This window comes from Cryptomeria japonica, chromosome 2 (assembly GCF_030272615.1).
Source record: "Cryptomeria japonica chromosome 2, Sugi_1.0, whole genome shotgun sequence".
In the NCBI taxonomy this organism is placed as follows: Eukaryota; Viridiplantae; Streptophyta; class Pinopsida; order Cupressales; family Cupressaceae; genus Cryptomeria; species Cryptomeria japonica.
Window position 1 is genome coordinate 427,095,171 of NC_081406.1, and position 24,059 is coordinate 427,119,229.

General features: G+C 36.7%; 1 protein-coding gene across 3 annotated transcripts in view; it reads left to right on the forward strand.

The window, feature by feature from the left end:
• The first annotated feature begins 251 nt into the window (after nt 1–251).
• The window catches only part of LOC131062013 (probable tRNA N6-adenosine threonylcarbamoyltransferase, mitochondrial), a 163,739-nt gene continuing 139,931 nt past the window's right edge, over nt 252–24,059 (forward strand). The window contains exons 1-4 of one of the 3 annotated variants that reach the window (XM_057995866.2): nt 252–523; nt 674–718; nt 10,369–10,443; nt 10,594–10,690. In XM_057995866.2, coding sequence (XP_057851849.1) covers nt 326–523; nt 674–718; nt 10,369–10,443; nt 10,594–10,690 — 415 coding nt within the window. In that variant the 5' untranslated portion in view covers nt 252–325. Of the gene's footprint in view, nt 524–673; nt 719–1,423; nt 1,458–10,368; nt 10,444–10,593; nt 10,691–24,059 lie in introns of those variants that run through there. The other 2 variants (XM_057995868.2, XM_057995867.1) reach the window with 2 other exon arrangements.

Here is a 24,059-nt window from a genome sequence, read left to right on the forward strand (position 1 = left end):
ATTAAAAGAAAAAATAGTAGATTTTTATTTTGTACACATTCTTTTTCTAATTAATCATAATAAAATATGTTTTTTCAGTTTTTCATCAATTTCTAAAAAATAATACACCATTGAAATCAATTCAATTGTCTTACATTTTTCTAATCAATTGAACCATTGATTTAATAAATTAGTTAAAAATATGATATATTAAAATTAATATATCATTAAGATCAATTCAGTTGTCTACATCCTCCTAATCAATTTTGAACCAATGATTTTATGCCTTCGACATAATAATCCACATGAACACTGAAAAATTCTTTCGAGATAGTAGCACAGAAGAATGCTTGCGCTGGCTAAGGTTGCCTCACCATTTTTGTCAAGCAGGATAAGCTTCACACTCAAAAGCAAGAGCAAACAAAGAGCTACCGGCTACACACATGCTCATTCCTCCAATGGGAAGTACATGAGAAGGGCACAGGTGAATGACCTGGTGTTACTGGGAATCGAAACAAGCTGTGACGATACAGGGGCTGCTGTGGTACAAGTTTTTTGCATTGCTACAGGAAACCACAACTTTCGTGGATTAATTTGTCCAGATATTTAACAAATTAGAGCTCAAGGAAGATACCCGATTATGTATAGTATTTGAGGAACAACGAAGTTATTCCTATTTTCTGTTTTCTTACAGGTTACTAGTGATGGTAAAATTCTCAGCCAAGTCATATCTTCACAAGTAGGTTGAGACACCTTTGCTCTCCGCATTTCGACTTTCTCTGTATCTTATAATTTTTCTAATTGTTGGTTCCATTTTGCTGTTCTCTATTGTCGAACTTTTCTCAATTCATTGGTTAGTCTCATATTAATGAAACATGAAGCATATCTAACTAGGTAAAAAGAAAAATTTTCTTCGCATTGTTATTAAAGCAGATAACATCCAAGCTAGTTTGTGTCTTTTGGTAGCATTATCTTCCTTTGCAGGGTAGGGTGGTTTCGACTTAGATGCCACGAGTGATTTAACACGTCCCCTGCAAATTTGAGCACATGTCTCCATTTTGGAAGTCCTGACGAATTAGCATTTGACATCATCCCAATTGACTCACATGCAGGCTTTTTGTATTCTTAAATTTAATTACACAATGCTCTGCCATGAAGGTCACGGGTTCAATTTTTCGCTACACTACTAGGTTACCGGTTCACATTTTTGTGCTCTAAAATTAAGTCCACTTATAACATTCTTTCCATTTCCTCATATATGGATTCATTTTGTAGGGTCTACTTTTAACTGTCGTGCTCCTGTAATTAAATGTATCTCTTGAATACAGAACACTTTGGTATGTCCTGTAGTTCTTTACGTATACTATGGTTGTTATCGGAGCAGCTAAGAAGAAGGAAGTGGACATATGTGGTGAAAAACAAAGGATGCGAGAAGCATTGCAAGTGATTAATGACATAAATGCAGATATTAATCCCAGGTGGGAATCATTATCTAATAAGTTTGAACCTAAGTTACCAGTTTGAATTTCGATTCTGGTACACTGGTACGACAAATAAAAATTGGTGTTAGGTACATTGTGGCTACATCCATACAAAACACATATAAAAATCATAATATTATTTTATATATTTTAAACAACAATCAAAATACTAACTCAATGTTAATTTGTCGATCTTGAATGTCATGAAATATTCATTGTTTGATATTAAAATAATAAAATTAGCAATTTGTTGATTATTTTGTCATTGATGTCAAAGGATTGTTGTAAAGAAAATTGGAATGGAATACTAGTCAAGCTCTTGATTGTTCATCAACTACTTGGTTGTGTGCTTGAGCTACTTGGCTACTTGGTTGAGTTACTTGGTTGTGTGCTTGAGCTACTTGGTTGCGTGCTTGAGCTACTTGGTTGTTTGGTTGAGCTAAGAAAATTCAAACGCAAATTCAAATCTGAAGCATTTCAGATTTGCACAAAGGAAGATATCTCCTAAGTTCGCATTCAGTAAAGGATTAGATCCAAAATTCAATCAAGTTTTGTAAAGCATTGAAGGGTGAATTTTAAAACCAAATCATTAGAGAAAAGAAGAAAATGCTGAAGAACAATCGAATTCTAAGGCATACATTCACCATTCAGATTTAAAATCAGGCTTGAAAGGATGAAAATCAAACCAGAAACATCACCATTTCCAGACCTGAAACTTCAGTTTTTCAAGTGAAAAGTGTTATTTCCAGATTTTGAGGGGTTTCATGAAGTGAATGTATGGATTATTTTGCATTTTGCTTACTTCGGGTATTGTTCACCATCATAATTCAAGGTTCTTTATTTTTCATTTCCAGGTTTAACGCAAGCAACGTGGCGCATAGAACATGAAGTGAAGACTCCATCAAAGGGGAGAAAGAAACATTTATAAGGGCAAGCTGAAGTACTTAAAGAAAACAAGGAGAATTTCCAAACGTGAAGGAGATTTCACAACATTTGCAAGGACATCAACATCAAGATTCATCATCGTGAAGGCCGTGTTCCACATTTTAAGATCAAGGAGCATAAGGAAGGATGTAATTCACAAATTCCAAACATCATGAAGAATGTCCAAGGGAGGAGTCAATATGTCCAACATCAATGCAAGATCATTCTAACCGGCATGAAGAGTTTAGGATCACATCAAGAAGAAAATACACAAGTAAGAAATATGAGGAAATCTTGAATTTCCTTTGGAAATCCAAGAATACTTTCTAGTACAAGCAAGATGATCCTGGTGACATCCCTAATCATCATCATTCAATCATGTTCTTCCAAGTCAACACGTCCAGGTTCAGTGTACCTAAATTGTTCGAGAGTGGGAAAGGTGACACATGGTGCTTCATCAAATATTGTTCTATGTACCTAACCTCATTTCTTATTGGTGCACAATCAAAGAGGAACATGTGTCCAATTCAATGTAATTATTTCATTGGCCAAAGTAGAGTTTGTTGTAACAAACCCTAATTAGTGTTTGATTCTCAGATCTTGGCCATTGATTTGAGAATCAATGTGAGCATTTGAATTGTAAAGAGAAGTCTATAAAAGGCTTCCTCTCCTCATTTGTAAAGGTTAATAGTGGATCATTAGCAGTTAGAGTAGAGTAGGAGGAAAGAAGGAATTGTTGTCAAGACTTGTAAATAAACATACTTTTTCACTGAAGATATGGTGATTTGTTGTGTTGTTTCTACATGTTGCATGGTTTCTACTTCCTCAAATTAGTTACAGTTGATTGATTATGATGGAGAACTGTGATGATATTTGATGAATCCTTTGGTTCGTACCATTTACACCTTGTTGATTGCACGTTGTAGTGCATGGTTAGTCTAAACCTAATTATTATTGTGGCTAAGTTCGATTGTGAAGACTTCATTTGGATTGCACTAGTATTGGGTGTTTGAATGGATTGTTTACAATATGAAGATCTTTCACTACCTTAGGAGATCACACTTTTTCTATGGCGTTGTGAGCTATCTCTAGTTAAGTAGAAAGTAGTTTCATGAAGGATTTGTCTATCAAAGCATCATTAATTATTGTCATTGGCCTTAGGAATCAGGAGTTAGCATAGATTCTCTAAACCCTTTTCCCTTTTGTCCTTTTTTTTTTCATTTGGTTTAGGAGAAGAAGCATCACATGATTGATACATCCAATGTTCATGTTCCAGTTGTAGTTCATAAAGGTAAATCCCTTTGGATTACCAACAATCACATCTATATGCTGAGTCTATCCATGTATAAAGTTAAGACCTGACTATAGGAACCTTGGAGTCACTTCGTTTGATCACAAAGTTTAGCATTTGAGGAGATTTTGTTCAAGAGAGGATAAGATACACAGTATTTTTTTTTGTGTTGTAAGGCGTCATAAAACGCACATCAACAAAAACCACTAGCAACAATCTTCAACCTTGTCAAGGATACCCCACCATAGGTCACAACCAACCTAGCTTGATCCAGAAGCCTCTAAATGTCAAGTAGAAAGGGAAACACGGTCTGCAAATGTTCAATTAACACTCCAAGCCACTAACATAGATGCTGAAACCTCGAAAGGTGAGTTGGAATAGATTGGAACTGATCTTTATGTGCTACAAAACAATCTTCTACATGGCTGATATGATTGGTATGAATGTTGCAGGACCGTTTCTCATAGTTGCAAGCTATGGCAGGCCACACAAATCACCACAATCACCGTTCCATCAAGCATTAAACACCTCTCAGCTCTAGAAATGAATGGATAATACACCCAGCTTCATGTTACACCTTCATGCAAAGAAAAATAGCTTCAGATCTGTTAAAACTTATCTTCTTCTAGTTATGCCCAACAACTATCAAGAACTATGGAACAGGGACTTCAAGCTGGTTGAATATGACAAGGCACCTTCACTCTAGGTGATTTAGATGCCAAACACAAGCCGTTTCAGCCTGCAAGTTCTCATGCGATGGTCCAAGCATGTCCAGCAAGTGGTACGACTCACCTTGATTTGTGCCAGCAACGAACAACACTTAAACCCTGCATAATGAAGTTGTCCAGCCAGTAGAAGACACTTGCACAAAATTTTAAAGCCTCAAATCCTTCGACCCACTTTCCAAAGCAAGATAGGAGGGTACAACCCAGCTAGGGCATCATTTGGAATCCAATTGTATGGCCAGCCAAGGGTACTTTGCAAACACCTTTCAAATCACCACAAAATCTCTATAAAAATCTTCAAATATAATCCTTGAAAATCTGCAATCAAGAAACTTTGAAAATCTTCTTTTTTGTTAAACCCCCAAACCTCAAATACTATGAAAACAATGGTGATTCCTGAAGAAGAACCACTCCAACCAGCTATGGATAATCTTCCAAAACTGAAACCAGTAATCAAAATCCTTAGTCGATCTTGGAAGAACTCATAGGTTCAATCCACAACATTCTGTTATTTGTATCCTTCTGTATCAATTAAAGGAGAGCCCAAGACCTCCTTTTATAGCTTGGAGGGAAAATTGTCCAATTTGAAATTTAAAATAATACATTTTAGAACCGTAACAGCTTTTGAAATATTAAAATGTCTCATGTGTTAGTCCCCTTCCCTAGGCATCCACCATACGGGACATAATGTGACTTTATAAAAATATAACACTAAAGTAATATAATATAACATTAATATTAGAACTTTAGTGTAAATATTTAAATACTTTAAAGTATCGCCAAAGCTTCAAAAACCCAAACTGATCATGCCATGATAATATAGAGGTAGTGGGATGATGATAAGTGTCAACTTGGAGTCCTGCTAAAAATAGACGTCCTCTCCAAGAACTTTGGACAATATCCTAGGATTTCGAAAACACTTTTGGAAGCGTCATTGCAATCCAAAACACCGAGATTAGTGGGATAAACATATGCCAGATAAAGATGAACTTGGATCCTCCAAGAATTTTGGAGTTCTCCTGAGTACACATAGAAGTTTACGGGAGAACTCAAAACTGGTCAAGAGCTCAAAAACAATATGGTGTAAAGTGGAGATATTACACATTTTATTGAGTGGATATGTACTCCAATCATGTTTAAATGAAGGCGAGTTACCAATCTATTGTTAGAGAGTTAGAGTTATAAATCAAACTTCAAACCTATGCTCCCCCAAATGTCCAGGATGGGGACAACAAGGGATAGGGGTGTGTTTTTGCTATAGGTTTTTTCAGGCCATTTTTTTTAGGGGACAAAAAGGGATGATTATTAAAAAAAATGTAAAATTTAAAAACATAAGGAAATTTCAAATATTCATATGATTACATTGATAAAGCATCCATCATAGACATTGAATCTTAATATATAACAATAGATTTGAATCGAGATTTCACATGAGAATTGACAAACAAATTAACAAAATTTAATTGCTTTCATTGTCAATGTGCATACATATTATTTAAGAATTATGACAAAATGCTCAAAGATTGTAAGTTTGAACTACAAAATGACAAAAATATAGAAAACAAATAGTTGTCTCTAATCAAAATTAGAGTTTGAGTTTGGGTCACTACCACTATGAGGAGTCGTCTCATCCAATGGGACTCCAACCAAGCCTTCCTATGCCTACGCATCAATCTGTATAGAATTTTTGGGTTCAACATCCTAGTATGAGGTTGGATATTGGTGACGCTTAGTGATTTGTGGAGATTGATGATACTTAGGGGTTTGTTGATAATGTAAGGCATTATGTATAGCTACCAACTTCTCCGATCACCTAGTCAATTTCGACTAATTGGATGAAGTTATATGAGGAACGATTCCTCTTTGTAGTAGAGGAATTGACAACCTGTTAAAGGAGGTGAGAGGCATGTGGAACGACAAAAATAGCAAAGAAAACGATTTACATTGCAAACAGATTTAAATAAGAATTTTATTATAATCTTTCAACTTATTCTATCACATCCAATGTATTGGCTTTATAAAGCCATTATTTTCTCGTTATGGGAATAACTTCCCACCCAACTAACTAACCTAACATCTAATTCTTTTAAATGTAAACCTTAATTTCCTAACAGCTCCCCCTTAAGGTTTACACTATGAAAAAAGAAAATTAGGAAAAAACTGTATCAGCATCAACCTAAACTTCTCTGTCTAGCCAAATGGCTTGATTATCCAACTCTGCATTAACATCAACCCAAACTTCTCTATCTAGGGAAATGTCTTGATTATCTAACTTTGCATCAGCATCATGTTTGGGCAAATGTTCTGATTATCCAACTGAAACTCAACTATCCATACTTTGTGGATTCATCTATTCACAGACCAATAACAACTTATTGAGTTTGTGGATTCAACTATCCAAAAACCAACAACAACCCACCAAGTTTGTCGATTCCAATATTCACAAACCAACAAATCACTACATGCCCCCTCTTGCTTTTGAAGGGACTAAGATGAAAAGTCTCTTCTATTGCAATGAATCATCCCTGAGTGAGAAGTTAGCTTGAGATGATAGATGTCCTCCTGCCTCCATTTTGTCCAACCTCCAACTTGTTACTTCTACACTCGAAATTTGGCATATTTAGATTTCAGATCCAACTATTGATCCATCCTTACAAAATTACCAATAAAAATTATATCCAATGCCTTGATTATCAAATCCAAATTGGGCTTTTTAAACCTTCAAACTCCCTTATCCCTACACACAAATCTACTTTGCCTTATTCCTGCACACAAATCTGGTTTTGTATCTCACAGTTAATAAACTTTGAGCACCCAACCATCGTTTCCTTCTTCACTCTGCCTTCTTTCATTCAATAGTAATTTTCTCTGCCCACTTATGAATGATAAAAGTTAAATTGCTCATTTCCTTTTTGGTTAATAGAATGGTAGCTACCCCTAGGTAGCAATTTGCTAAAAAAAAAAAAATTAAATTGCTCATGTTTTAATAGTATAAAGGCTCAATGGAAAGAAAGTAAAATGAAACTTGTGCAAACTATTCCATCATGCAAACTTTAACTTGTGCAAAGATTTTACTGTGGAAACTTTTGCACTGCCACAAATGCACCAGAATGAAAACTGCCAGCAAGGTATCACCCAGAAAAAAGGCCCAGCATTCAACTGCCTGAAATCAGAAGCCACCTCTGTATTCAACGCAATCTGCAAATTAAATGATCATTTGCCATGATAGAGAATGTTGCCACTTTCTAGTTTTGACATCTATCTTCGACACTTTTGCTAATGCCTACTCCATATTTTCTCATGCCTCTGTTGCAGATTTCAATGCCAAGCTTTTCAGATTTAGACACCTTTCTGTGCAGTTTTCATCACACAAGCACAAGCTTTGTATTGCTCTGATGCTAATTTTGAACAAAAAAAAAAGAGAAAACGATTTACATTGGAAACAGAATTAAATAAGAATTTTATTATAATCTTTCGGCTTATTCTATTACATCCAATGCATTGGCTTTATAAAGCCATTATTTTCCCATTATGGGAATTACTGCCCACCCAACTAACTAACCTAACAACCAATTTATTAAATGTAAACATTAATTTCCTAACAGTGGCAGGTATCCTCAACTTTGGTGTATCCTTGCCATGCCATATCTACCATACAATATGTTTGGTTTGAGCTAATGTAGCTCTATCCATCTTTGTCTCTGGTTTGTTGAAGGTTGGATGATGAATATTTACAAAGGATTGAAGACTCTTAATCAATATACATTTTTTGAAAGGCTTTCATGAGCCTTTCTTTCACCTCTTTATCATGAGGTGGAGGCACTCTTCTAGGCCCAGTTAAATACCATTTGTAATTTAGAGCATAGGCTGTCATATTATTTTCAGATATTGCATTAGATAAGAGTTACACCAGACAGCAATTTGTATTGCTATAAGCAATACTATTCATCTCAATTGCATAATCATATTGCCATATTTGACATAGCAAAGGATCATTGCACTGAATGCAAGACATACCAATTCACTTTAGCATATATATTATTGTGTATATCAGAGATAGCAAGTGACATTATTCATTGTTATTTTATACATAATTATCTTCATCTTATCCATTACGTAGTTTAATTGCAAAATCAAATAGTGCGAGTTTAAGTAATTGAAGTACTTGTCCCGATATTCCAAGATATCCTAAGAGGGGACATTACAACTCTAATGGCAACGATGCTATCTTTGTGGTGGTAGACTGACTCATTGAATACATCCATTTCTCAACTATTTCCTCCACCTCCAAGCAGAGTCTGGTTGTGAGGATGTTTTTCAAGATGTGCACAAATTACATGGCTGTCCAAGGATCATTTTATCTGACTGAGCCCAGATTGACATATAACTTTTGGAACGACTATTTTTAATCCCAAGAAACTCAACTTGCTGTGTTTTTTGTGTGCCATCTATAGACAAATGGTCAAAGTGAGGTGGTGAGCAAATGTTTGGAGAGATGTGTTCAATGTTTTGTGGCTGATAAAGCGATCCCAATGGTTTGAGTGGGTACCCTCTCTAGAGTGGTGCAGTAACACATCTACCAAAATGACTCCTTTTAAGGCACTCTATGAGTATTTTGTGTTAAGCATTGATTGTTATCTTCTAGATTTCTCTAAGGTGTGGGCCATTGAGGATCTATTTCAAAAGGTATGTCACATCTTGATTGCTCTCAAGGATTATCTCAAAGCTAAAGAACATTGAACGAGCAACCTTGGATAACAACTCTAAAAGTAGCCTTATGTCAAGCTCAAGGGGAAAGTAAAGCTTAACCCTAAATTCTATGGTCCCTATCAGGTCCTGACTCATTTATAAAATTGGTGAAGTTGCATGTGCCTTGGAGTTATGTCATACCACTCGTATATATAATATCTTCCTTGTCTCACTTCTCAAGAAGGTGGCCAACCAATATATTGATGGTGCAAACGGAGTATTACTTAATTGGTGTAACTCTTAGGTCCTATTCACACTAGTTTAGTTAAGTTTACTTAGGGCACCTTTAGAGTTACTTTTTGTCTCATGTCATATGATTGTGACGCTTGTCATAATTTTATGCTGTTCTATCCTTTCACCTTACCTATATAAGCAATGCTTGTTATGTATATAATGTATGCATTGTATCCCTATGGTATCATTGTATCATTTTTGCATCCTATAATCAAGCAATTCATTTTTTTCTAAGCTCTGTGGAAGGCTATTTCTGGTTTTGCAGGTGATTTAGGTAGATTGAGTCTATTGTGCAGCTTTAATAGATATTACCATCCATACTATAACTATTTTGGACTAGCAGACTCATCAATTTTGTCTACAAGTTAATTCAAAGTACCTAGTCAAATGGAAAAATCTCCCAGCAACATGAAGAATTGGCAAAGCCTCGAGATCAAGGCTTTTTGAAATCAGGATGGCATGTCATACATCTCACCTCTATCTACTATTCTTCTCTTTGTCCTCCTCTCTTCTTTTCTTTTATCTAACTGTAACATATATTAGGTAGCATATGATTATCTTATTATCTACCATAAATGAGAGTTATAAATTCAAGGAAAGATGTCTAGCATATGAGTATAATTTTAATAGTAGGTTGCTCCCTTGAAACAATCAATGTCAATGAAAGCTTCTAATCTAGTGTGCACTTTGTATTTATCTATAAGGCTTCTTATCTATTTTGAAGCTTAGTTTGAGATTGAGAAAAATGTATGTGCAGGAAGAACTAAACTTAGTTTGGAATGCTTAAGTTGAGATTGAGAAAAAATAATGTGCAGGAAGAACTAAACTGTGAGGATGAGTTCAATTTTTAACCCTATAGATTGATGTATTGGATATATGTTAGTCACAACTGCCAAGGAAAATATTTTTGAACTTTTCCATTTCCTTGTTTTAGACTTTTCTGCTTAAAATAAAATGAAAATTCTTGCTTCTTTGATGTTCAAAGGCAGATTTGTTGGTTCAATATGGAGGAGTAGTACCTAAAATGGCAGAAGAGGCACATGCACAAGTGATTGACAGGGTGAGGTCTTATTTTAAAATTATTCATCAACTTTAGATTACACAAAAATATGGCAATTCTGAATTATATCTTAAGGAAATTGAGGACTTCATATGAATAATACATGTCTCCATATTGTGTGATAAGATGTTTATCATTTTGTTTGCATAGGTGGTTGAACAAGCAATTCAGAATGCCAAATTGAAACCATCAGATTTGACAGCAGTTGCAGTGACCATTGGCCCTGGTTTAAGCCTTTGCTTACGTAGTGAGTACAATATCTGTTTTCTAGCAGAACATGTTACATGTCTTTTTAATTTCAGGGCTTCTAGGGGGATGGTCATTGGAGAACTCTCATTTACACTCTTGTGTTCCTGCTTTCATTGTTATTGGTGGGTGTGAACAGATCGTTTTTTTATTGTGGTGGTTCTCTCAGTTTGTCACAGTATTGTATGCAATTGTTTGTTGTAGCTTCACATTCATTGCCATCATTAATGCTCACTGTTCTTGATTCTGTGGGCCAAGATTTCTTTCATCAATATGCATAATCGGATTTCCTGCATATCATGTTGCTTTGGACCAAGATCTGCCCTTTGAAGTTTATGAAAAAGTCTGCTTTGTTTTTGTGTTCTGGAGTCAATGTTAGCCTCTTCTTACATGTTTGTAAACTCAAGGTACATTTAGTTTCTTTAGGAAACATTTTCTGTTTTTATTGAATCCATCTTTTATAATTAGTGTTATGATACCTTATGAAATAGTTGTTTTCTACTGCTGGAACCACTAGAAGTGCACTGAGTGATAAGTGTCTCATTATTTTTGCTTTTTGGTTATTCGACCTTGAAATAATGTACTAGAAGCATGCCATCAACGTATATTTCATGGATCAGTCTTTGTGAAGATAGTAGGCATTTAAGAAAAGAAAAATTATATTAATTTTTATTGATGATTAAATTTGCGAATAGTACTACAAGTACATAGGCAATAAACAACAAAAGCAGTGTTGCTTAAAATGTACAATAAAAAGCCACCTATTCAGAACTATCAACCACCTTCAAGATGGAAGAGTTTATTAGCCATACAACAACAGTAATAGGTCATGTTTGTCAGCAATGCCAGGAAAGCCAACTTTGGAAGCACCTCCTCCAGTTTATTTTAGTGCAGATTTTATGAAATTGATATATATGATGGGAGATGTCCAGAAATACAGAGGTTCGCACAACTATTGGCTGTTCCAAATGCAGATCAAGGGCCTTTGGGTGACCCATAAATGTCTACTAGATGGATACAATGGCAACTCTGTGATGAGATAGATTCAATACGAACTTATTGCTGATGAAATAGTAGACGATTTGCACAGTTATTCACCTGATGTCTTTGTGTTGTGGAATCAACAATTTGAAAAAGAACATTCAAAAGAAGGAAGAAAACAAAAGAGGAAAAAGTATGGATGGAACAGTCAATGAAGTATGACTGTCAACAGCACATTTTTCCTCTACATCATTAAAATCTTGGAGAAGAGTTGGATGTTCTGCTTACACCACAAACATTGCTCAAGTTCCTTGAGGCAGATAGGACTGTTGACCAAGGAAGAACATCCTATTGTATTGAACACAAGAAATTGTATGGTGCTTATTGTACAGAAAAGATGAGGCCATGCAAGCAGCAAAAGATTAAAGTATGGTACTTGTTGTGCAAGAAGACATCAGTTACACAAGGGATAACGATGAACCATAGCACTTCTCCTTATTCGAGGGACTGTTTGACAATACATTAAATGACATATTTGAAGAAATTCAATTCCTTAAAGTTTGTTAGTTGTTTATCTTCCCTAGATATGGATTATCTAATATAAGAGGTTGAAGTTTTCCTTCAGATTATTTGTAACGAATACCCCTGAATTTTTTTTTGAAAGTTGTTTTGCTGATGTGACTGATCATAAGAAAAGGATAATGCACTGTTTGCTGATTGTTCATTATTGTTTTCAGATTTCATTCATGTTCTCATTGCAGTGACATTTTTCATCCAACACTTAGCATAATGAAAGAGCAACTGCATAAAATCACCAAGATATCTATTGTCTCATCAAATTCAAATTGCGTTACACCAAAAAGTAAATTGATTTCAGTTCTAGCAGACCTGTGGTATGCACTTTTTACTGTGATTAGCAGTCAGCAATAATATGAAAGCTGTGGGGATCTAACTGTAATGTCCCCATGTAAGTTTAACCATTTAAGACATCATAATTCCAACATTCTCAAAGCAAATAGAATTAGAAATAGAAATTAACATCACGATGGAGTTCAACTTAAAAACCTTACTACTAATGTAAGTTTGGCAAGGATTATGATCTTGAATAGGATGCTTTGATACCTCAGCGTGACGACTCCCTCAGGGTTTTGGATCCAAGCCCAGACCTAATTTTGGGACGACACCCTCAAGGTCTTACATGTGTCGCTGATCTCTACCCATCTTGGGATAGACGCCCGATGGTTTTACACAGGCCTTTCCCTATTCATTCATACAACCTTCCAACTACATTCATATTAAGGATTAACAATTTGTCTCTGTCTTGTTTAATTGTTTTATCTTGTTCATTTGCTAGTTACGGATAAGAGTTGGTATCATCAAGAATAAATAGTTTTGGATTCCTAACCTTAAGATATATGAATTCCAACAACTTCTTCATAAGTCATGACTCTAATAAGAAACTCATCTTTATGTAGAGGCGTCTTCTATCGGTGATCAGTTATTAATGTAATTGACGGGAGTAAATTACATTAGCAACTTTATGTATAAACAGCGATTTCCATGATAAACATGTGATCATCGATTACCATTTTGATCTTAGACTTCCTTAATATAGATGCTGCCTTAATGTATGGTTTATTTAAAGGATGGGAAAGCAGATAGATCTGACATGTGTCAGATCTTGTCTGCCACTATATTGTTATATATTGTTTATTAATGTTTTATTAGTCTTAATAGTTATTGTTGCCTTGTCAATATTACATTATGATTACCATGTAAATAAGAATATTAATATTATGTAATATTTAATGAATATGTATTATTAATGTAAATGTGTGTAATAATCCATTTATTATGTTTATGAAACTGATTACATAATACTATAGAGTTTCAGTCATAAACTCATATAATTAAATAACTGATACGCAAGTATATTCAGATATCAATCACTATTATGGGGACATCACACTAACCTTGCTCCAAAAAAGGGTCGATGAGGATTATTTGAGTATACCCTAGCCACATTACAACACCATCCAACTTGGAGACTTGAAAGGGTATTCTTCATTGATTATTTGTGTTTATGTAATAGCGTTGGTCGGTATCCTTCAGGACCGACTAAATTGTCTAATTGGCCTTAGACAATTTAGTTATGCCGATTTGCTTATATCCGCTAATATGCCGACTTCATATTAAACTGATCTTGTTAACAAATGATGATAAAGTCATGTTAAATTAAATATGATAAAGTCTTAACAAAAGGATGTGTTGATTAATAAAGAGGCGACTTATGATACAAGTCGTGTTGATTGGCAAAACGTGTTTGATATATATGATTCATTCACTCCATCACCTTCAGCGTTGGGTTGATTTATTAAAGCAGATCGTATAAGGTAGATCGTATTCTTTGTTTAGGAAATAATCTATCATCTTCAGCATACAAATTCGTGGTCTTCTCTGAGTTACGATATCTCTATCTTTCGCAGATCCCCGAGACACACAGCAGTGACATCATAGACAGCAAGTAGATTATTCTTATTGCAGATCGAATTTACTTCCTTCAGATTGTATGTTGAACTGAGTTGATACTAGCTTCAAGGGGTGAATCAAATTCATTGTAAAGACATCTTGTGCATAAATAAAATAATAAGGAACTTCTTTGCTGGTTTTTCACCTTCAAGAGGAAGGTTTTCCTAGGGTATACTCTGTGTATTTGTGTGAAATTTTCCATCTATTTAATCTGATCATTAAATTTAACAATATGTTCATTCCAATTTCTGAAACACCCACTAAACACCCTGCTACAGAAACCTGGGAGCCCAAAAGCACTAAGGGCACATAAAATGTTACCAATCACTTCTCGTAATCTCCAAACTGCTCAGAATTGTATAACAGAACTTTAGACACAAAACACCACTTTATTGGGTCTGAAACACACTTAGAAATCCTCGAGATACAACTGCTGTAACTAGCTGGGCACTGTCATGCACAGGAACAGCTAGCTAGAATTTTAAAACACCTTATTTCTCCACTTGGACTGACCAAAACACCTGCTAACACCTTAAATCATTTGGGCGCCTCAAAAAGAATGATTTGCAGCCTTATCTCATCAGCCAGAAGTTTTAAATGACTCCCATGTACCTCCTTAGGGTACTTGTATGTCATGCCCCACCTAGGGTTTATGCAGATCGCAACATTATATATATATACACACACACACACACCCAGACTTCCAAATTAAAGACAAGGGAAAAATAATAATATTTCTTTAGGAGGGCTGACCAAGGTAAAATAACCACCAGCCCTTAGTGGAAAGTTGCAACCCTTGTGAATTGAAGGGTTGTGACTCCCACACCTTGAGGTATATAAAAAGGAGATGAAACCCAACTGGGAGAAGGGGGATCGGAGAGAAGTAGAAATGGAAAATCAGAAATCTGAGCATCAGTAAATTAATAAATGAAGCAGAGATAAGAATAACAAGCAAGGAATCTGATATCTGAGTAAAGTCAAAAAAAGGCAGTGACTGAGTTTGAGAAAGAGAAGAATTGAGAATAAATGTCATGCCCCTGCCTTAATAACATCTTTCAGACAGTCATTTGGAAAGTTTCAGATATATATATCCAGAAAATCATCTTATATTTAAGACTTCACGATTTTCTAAGACTGGAGGTGGCAGATAAGAACTTAAGCATTCACAATATATCTGTCCATTGATCAACAATCTCCAGTCCTCACTAATCAGTAAACATAATTATTTCTAAAGCCTTGATGGATAGGCACTAATCCCTCTTCATTCATGCAGTAAGTGTATCTCTGATTATTGCAAAGGAATTAAGTAAATGGCAAGTCAGAAGGTATTGGTTGTTATCTTAAACAAACAGCAATTTATTAATGAAAAGGTGATGGATGGTTTACAAGAGATGCCTCTCTTGGGGAGAAGTATACTTGGCAAAAACATGACTATTCGTCCTTTCTTGAGGATATATATAAGACAAGGGGAGAGGAATGGAAATGGCATCGATCAAGGACAGATCTGATATAAGTGAATCAGATTCAGGGATACAGCTATTGTGGATTACACCAGTGATTGGTATCAAGTCTAAGTTTCTTGTGCAATCAATCTTCCTATATCTATTCATAGATAGTGACTATAATAAGGTTAATACATATTATATTTCCACATGTATACATATATTTATCCCATAATCAATCAAATGTAAAGTTGGAGGAAATAAGCTAGGGAGATGCTGTTTATCGGCTACCTTGAACTAATTAGATTATCCCAAGGGACGGAACTAGTCATAGTTGGATGTTCCTATTGCTTGTGGGCCGAGAGGCAAATAGATTACCCCAAGGGATGGAAATAGTCATAGTTAGATCTTCGTGCCGCTTGTGGGACAAGAGGCGAGTTGCCATGATTGGATGTTGCATGCTCTTGGGATTAGTTGGGCTAGGTAGTTAACTTGCACCCTTTCGAGTTTTCCTACTGAACTAAACTATGATTGGTTATAGGATAGTTAGCTAGTTATAATGCTTGGAATTGTTAATTTTGGGCACAAACATGTTAATCCCAATTTGGGGACATTACAATTGGTATTAGAGCCTTGATCTTGCCAGCTTGCAGGGTAAAGATGAATCAGTGAATGCATTCTAGTGTAATGTCCCCTTTTCCGTTCTAGTTTGTTTTGGGGACTGTTGGCCAATCCCGAGATCCCTTGGTCAGTTAGAGGCAGAATTAGGGTTTCCTATTTTCTAGGAGGATGTTTTGGCGATTTTGGTGGCTTGCATGTTGGGGTTTTACGGTTTTGATTCTGGATTCCTTCTGGGTTTTCAAAAAGCGTCGCAATGATGGTACATGCGTAGCAAGCAGTGGAGTTTGGTAAACTTACTATTTTTAGTAAGTGGGGGCAAGGACAACTCATTTCTCTGGGTTTTTCTAGGTTTTCAAAGAGCTTTGCAATGGTGTGACATGCAAATGGATCCGAAGGATTTTCCGGACTTACTATTTTTAGTAAGTTGCGATGGCTACTCAGAATGTGGTTAAAATGCATTTGGACACACTTACTATTTTTAGCATTGCTATTTTTAGTAAGTGTTATTTTTGGGAGGTTCAGTGGTCCAGTTTAGAGGCTATTTTTGACAATGCAGTTTTCAGTACTTTTGGCCTTTAGTTCTCTATGGAAGTTTTTCAACATAGGGGAAAATTATTTTAAATATTTTAATGCCCCCTTGAGCCTAGGTGTATGACTTATGTATTTTTGGTTATGACTTAAGGGGACGGCTTGAGGTAATAAAGTATTATTTTATGTCATAAGGTTTGGGCGATTTATTGTTGAGGAAAATTATTTTATAAAGTGAAATATTATTAAGGCAAGATGGACACCTTATGGAGAAATAAGTTAATTTTATAATATATTTCATTTATCTACCTTGGACGCCACATTATGATTTTAGTCATTTTTATAAAATATATTTGCTTCTATGTGAAGGTCGACTTGGAAAAGGAGGGGAAATGAAATGCAAAATTCAAATTAAGGTGAAATTAGTTTGCATTTGGGTTTGGCGTCCATTTGGAGACACCAAGGTTATAAATAAGTGTGTTGGGCTCTTGTTTTGGTATCCATAAATATTATGTAACGAAGTGCTGCCGAATTTGTGCCAGACTTGTGCTTCGAAGTTGAGAGCTTCCTAGCTTGTGTCAGTTTCGTGCTTGAGAGATAGCACCTAGCTGATTGGAGAGACTATTTGTCATCCAGAGGAATAGATTGAGCTATATTGAGATGGATTTTAGTTTTCTGATATTTTGGGGTGTTTGTGAGCTTCCAGGTTGCTGGTTATTGTGGAGCTGAAAGTGAAATTCAATCATGTCTTCGAGAGGGTTTTTGTTGCTTTTGGGTATTCTCTCTATGTTTTCCTTTGGTCTAGGTGATCCTTTTTGCAAATTTTCAGAGGTTTTAATGCAGATTTGAATTTTATAGTGAAGTTCGCCCTCTCTCCCAGGCCGTACCATGCTTGTGGCTGCATTGGGAAGCGTGCAATATATGTTAGGTGAGATTTGCTGCTTGTTAGGGGTTTTGGTTTTGGCGTCTCCTCTCTAGCCTTCTCCAACATTTGATTTCAAGCTTTTTTGTTGAGTTTTGGAGGAGTTATGAGCATTTTAGTGAGTTTTTATGTTGCTGGTCTGTATTTTCAGTTTGCCGGTTAAGCATATCAGATTTAGTGTTTGGAGTTTGGGGGGTTGTTTCTTTGGTGGAGAGTCTCTTGAAACTTGAGAATAACATTGGACATCATTTGCAGCTGTTGGATAGCAATACCTCTTGATTGGCAATTCATGTTACTTATTGTAATGCTGATTAGTAGTACTAACAACAACTTCATTATGAATTGTTCCTTAATGCCCATTGAATAAGTGGAAGAGGCTCGCTTCGCCGCCTATCTCTATTTCATATTGTACTATGGTCTTCTCGCTGAATAAGTGGCTGAGTGATAGTTTGGTTATAGAGGCTAGCTATGCTACCTATCTCTATTTTATATTGTACTCCTGTCCTCCCGTTGAATAAGTGGTTGAGTGATAGTTTTGTTATTCCTAGTTCTCTCGCTGAAAAGTGGTTGAGTGAATGTCATTTGCTTAATTCAGTCCTCCAGTTGAACAAGTGGTTGAGTGATTACTTTCAGAATTTCCTTTCAATGCAAGTTTTTGATTATCCTAACCTTAACAGGTGAATCTTGTTGTGCTAAAAAAACAAAAAAAACTAAGCTGGACATTTCAGACCCGACTACAAGTGAATAAGCTTCACTTGTAATGCATATATTCATGTGTATGCTCCGTTTTGGTTCATATCTAATGTGATTCCAGTATGTCTACCCCAATGATTATTGTAAATATATTCCGATTATCATGAGATTTCTATTTTTGGTTGATCTAGAATATGAGAATAACTAAGAGTGAATTGAAAGACATGAATTTATTTAGAAAAGAACAATTTAAGGTCATACATGTGTGTCATGCGTTTAAACCTCATCTTAATATAAACTTTGATTTCTATTTGGTGCAAGTTTCTATTGATTGCAAGCAAGTAAGCTACCTTCATCATCATTTTGCCAAATTAGTCCTGTTGACGTATTTTTTAGGACTACGTCTAACACAGAATAAAGTCTACCAACGGTCACTCTATTCTCTCTTGATCAAAGTTATACTGTGTGCTAAGATTGCAAAAAAGTTCAAACGGCTAATTCCAAGGTTCCTTTAAGCTTGGTCGTGACTCAGTCAGTTGATGAGTTTGCTGTTAACCCAAGGGGCCTTATGCATTCACTTAAAGAAGATAACAAATTTGTGCAAGTTCAAGGATTTGATACGAATGATTTAGCTTTGAAAGGACAATTTTTTTTTTTTGGGACCTTTCAATTTGCAATATATTGAAAGTAAATAAGGCGAGGGTTTAAGAAACTACACTAAGACTAACTTAATCCTAAGAACAAGGAGACAAGATTACACATGCAAAATCAAACCACGCTTTGTTTTGCCAACAGAGAACAACTACGCGAAGGCGGTGCAATCTTCAGAGGGTGTGTAGGAGGTTTTCAAATCACCAATAGAGACCATCAATTGGAACAATCTTCACGGATAACCGAAGTTAAGCATACACATATAATGGAGGCTCAGGCTAACTTTGCAAAGTATGCAACAATCAGCTGCACACAAAAAGTATGAGCTCGGACTCTGCAATAAGCAATCCTATCAAATCTAGTTCTTCTAACAACATAAAGAAAAATCTATTATAAATGAAGAGAGCAAGAACATGCAAGCTTCAAAACAACACAAGAACACACCATCAATCGAACAATGTATTAAGTGTTCTCTCCTCCCCTTTACAAATGAGGGGGGTCTCTCCTTTATATAGGCCTTGAGCCATGAGAACATGCAAACCCTAATTAGGGTTTCACCCTAGAAGATTCCCCGCTCAAGGTGCAACAAGGTGGGAATCAACAATTAATATCCACAAAATAAGCCCAAAATGGCATCCATTTGTGCATTAAATGTACCCCATTACATCAAATTTGCCCAAAAATAATGAATATTCCCCATGCAGAAATAAATGCCCATCATTCTTCATGCGACGGCTACATGCAAAAGGAATCTGTCATAAAATCTTTAATACGACGTCTGCATGCAAAAAAATTCTTCATGCATTCAACATGCATTGACCAGGCCGTCACTAAGTCAACATATTCTAGCAGTAAATGCGCCATCACTACTCAGTCAAAAGATTCTCGTCCAAGAATGGACGACCATTATCCCGCTCGTTAATTGCATATGTGATGAACTTAGTGATGACGACTTCAAGCTGTCCTACAAAGATACTTGGCACACTTTCAATGTTGAACTCCATCAAGGTGATTTCTTCCTTGCTCTTGGAAAAGAAGTTCTCCCACTCCACCATCATTTCCTATGTTTTCTTCATCGTGCTGGAGAATGAAGAAACATTTGCAAAATGAACCTACGAAGAAGAATTCATGCAATTGGGATTTCAGGGAGTTCACTGTCACTCCATCTTCACTCAGCTTCTTTGCGAATAACGCTTCAATCTCGCTGATAATTTCTTCTTGCACCCTTCTAATTGAGTCTTTTAAAGTTGAAGACTCCATGCTAAACTTTTCAAAGGTATTCCTTCCAGAGCAAACGACGCAGAACCATCGGGAAAAGTCATAAATCTCATTCTCCTGAATTGCTTTCCCATCAATTAGTGTTTGCTTCGGAATCTTCATTAGAGCCTTGAGTCGCAGAATGGTTAAGTCCTGATAGATCTGAACGTCCTCCCATAGACCTTCCACTACCTCCAATTTGTTTAGAAGGGCAACAAACCTGGAATGAGTACGAGCCAAGTCTTCAATAAACTTCCCAGCTGCAGTACATAGGTCTTCCACCCATTCCCTGGAACTTTGGGCCATTTCTCTGATTACTTCTGTGTCATCAACGACTTCCTTAGGGAGAGAGGAAGGAGGAATGAATGAGGGATCTGCCTCTCTGAGCGGCTGCTTGAGACTTCTAATGTATTCACATAAGGCCCTATTTTTTTCCTTCAGCCTTTTACATTTTACCTTTTTTTTCTGCATCTTTTCTCTCATGGCCAAGGAAGATCCTTCGAAGTCTTCAATTACCTGCCCAGTGGAAGCATGCCCTAGATCAATCTGTTTAATCACATAATCTTTTGGCATAATCTTATTTCTGTCTTTATCTACTATAGGCTCAACTATATGCAAGGTTTGGGATCTAGATTCATCCCTTATGACCTTGGAGAATTTCCGAGGAGCCTTCTTCTCTGCCAGCTGATCCATTCTTTTTAATAGCTCTTCTAACTCCCATGCTGGAATCAATTTCTTTTTCCGGCTCCCTTCTTAATCTATCCATTAGCCAATCAGGAGCAGGAATGGAGTGACTATGAATTTCCATCTGCTCATGCTCCTGCGATACTTCATCCATTTCCCCAAGGATGGCTTCCATGAAACTATCTTGGTGGGTTTCTTCCTGATGAGGAGGAATTTCCAGTCTTTGACCTCCTGGCTGATTGGGTCTATGTGAAGCACTGACGCTGAGGATATCTTGTGCTAGAGCACTGTCAAAGATGTTGCCTGGAGGTGGATCTACTGGATTCTCTTGTGAAAACATTTCTACCTCCTGTACACTAGAATAACTGGTTGGTGATTGCATCCTTTCCACCCTTGCTCTTTTTGGCATTGATTCATCCTATTGAACTTCTTGCTGGACTTTCTGCTGAGCTTTCTGATGAACCTCCTGTTGGATTTCCTTCTTCCTTGTTGTCCTTTTTCTCTTTGGAGCACTTTTCCCTTTGTCAAGCTCGACCTCTTTTTGTTGAACTTCTCCTTCAGCCCGAGCCTGGGAAGATACTTTCGTAGCCTCCTCGTGGGAATCAAGATTTCCCATTAATTGGAAAGTCAGGTGGACATTTCCCTCTATCAATCTTTTGATATGCCTATCAATCCAGTGTCTGGTTAACTTTAAAACAAGTCTGGCCAAGATGTCTAGATCGTCAATTTCAGGTTCCGACTAGTCTGGCTGCTGAATGGGTTGATCTTTCACCTTTTCGAATTCTGGTTGCACTAAGTCCGAATCTTCCTTCACTTGATCCGGCACTTGCATTACTTCACCTATTCTGATTGTTTGCAAGGGCAGCCTAGAGAACATCTTCTTTCTGACATCAAAATCGTCCCTTGCATCTTCCCAATAGTCTTCTAGGTGAAACTTGTGTAAAAATTTCACCCCAGCAACCTTTTTGATGTTACGATATGGATCATAGTGAGACCTGGTAGTGTAATATGTGAAGTGGTAAAATGCCAATTCATCAGTTGCCTTCTCAGCTGCTGCCAAGTTCGGGCACTCTTCCACGTAGTCCCCGAGGACGATTGGGAATTCAAGAGATAGCTTCTTTTTCTTCTTCTGAATTTGATCATAAGCTGTCAACTGTCTCATAAGTTCTAACATTATCAGTTTGTCAGATGGATACTGTGGCAGTTTGTATGGCTGGAAAGCAAAGCCCTATGTCTTGATATATGTGAATTTCGGAAATTGCAGGAATGTGGCTCCAAATTTCTGAACCAATGCCCTAGCTTGTGGTGACACTCTTGTATGGAGCTCATTTTCCATGAATCTAGTCAGCTACATAGTGAAAGCGTCATTCGCTAGCTTGAAAGAATTAGTATTGTAGAGGTGCAACTGAGGATAATTCTCATGAACTTTCAGCTGTGTTGGTCCACAGCCCATTACTCCTTTTCTAGGCAGACCATCAAAGCCTCCCATCCTTGCAAGCATGTAAATTACATAGGAGCTCATGTAGAAGGACTGGGACTTCTTTTCTTTCAAATCCTTCAGCTGTTCATGGACGTAGTGGCTGATTAGCTTGGCCTAGTCCACTAACCCATTGGAATTCATAACCTCACTGATGTAAAAAAACATCCATGGCTCAAAATTAATGGTATGTGGACACCCCATTATCCTGCTCAACATCATTATCAGGTCCACATTCCTGTTTGAATTCGAAGATAGTGAGTGTCTTCGACATTTTGGAGATGTGTGGTCTAGGTTTTTGCAACCAATGCTTGTTGATAGTCTCCGCACATCTGTTAGGACCTGCATCATATATTGCCTTAGCTCCACTCATGATCTGATAAGTCATTGAGTGATGTGAAGGCATTCCAAAGGCTTCACCAATTGATTCTGGAGTCAAGGTGACTAATAGCTTGCCATTTGATGCTGAAATTGTCTTCCTCTCCAGATTGTAATGTTTTGCACACTCCAGAATCAAGTCTGGACACTGAATAGAAGGGGGAAATCCTGTTGCCGCAACAATTCCACTTTTGACTATCCTGGCAGCTGTAGGAGATGGATTGTGCCTTGTTGTTCCGAACATCCTGATCCTGAAAGTAGCCAATTCAAATGTCCCTAAATTCGTATCACTGATCTCCTTCCATCTGGACACCATCTTGGATTCCGGAAGGAATCCTTTCAGCTCTTCTTTTATCTGCGCCTGTTTGGTGATGGTAGCCGCCTTGCTTGATCCTGCCATCCTGGAAAAGCTCCTTGAAAATGATGAAAAATTCTCTAGTATGACTTTCTTCACCTCTTCTCCAACTCTTCTTTCTTGAAACTCGCATGTGAGAAATGAAATGTATCTTCATGCTTATATAGAGTTTCTCTTACGTGTTGCTGAGTTAGGAGGAATAAAATTTGGCGATTGCATTTATTATGCATCATACTTTCCCATTCACCACGCCATGCAAATGGAATTTCCCTTGTAGTTGAGTTCAAATTTGGAAATTTCTCTTAATGCATTAAGTCATGCACCATACTTAGAAAAATTCTCCTTTTGAGGGAGATGTTGAATTATGATTGCAAATTGAATGATGATACCTCCTTGTGAAGTTTTGCTTGCCTCCACACGGAAATAAGGTTTATGAAGTCTTTAACAAAGTAGGATGAATAATGTCATCTTTAATGCTTGAATCTTGACTTTATTGTTGCTTCAAGGCTTGAAGGAAGACTGAAAATGCTCAATTCTTTGAATGCTTGAATGTTTGATCTCATATATGCTTGATTTCATGTGTATTCTTGATAGATCATCAAATGAGAGGGGAAATTCCTCTTTATATACTTGCCCGTCAGGAAAATTGGCTAATTTTCCGACATGAGCTGACATAGTGAGGGGAATCCTGCTCATTTTTGAATTGCAAAACTGGGTTTAAAGAGGGCCCAATTTTGGGAGGACCATGGCGTGGTGCCATGGTCCCAGTGAGGACCAGGGTGCCACGCTTTGGTCCTACCCTATTTTGGGTTAGGATCAAGGTGCATAATGATTGGAAAATCAAGGTTTATG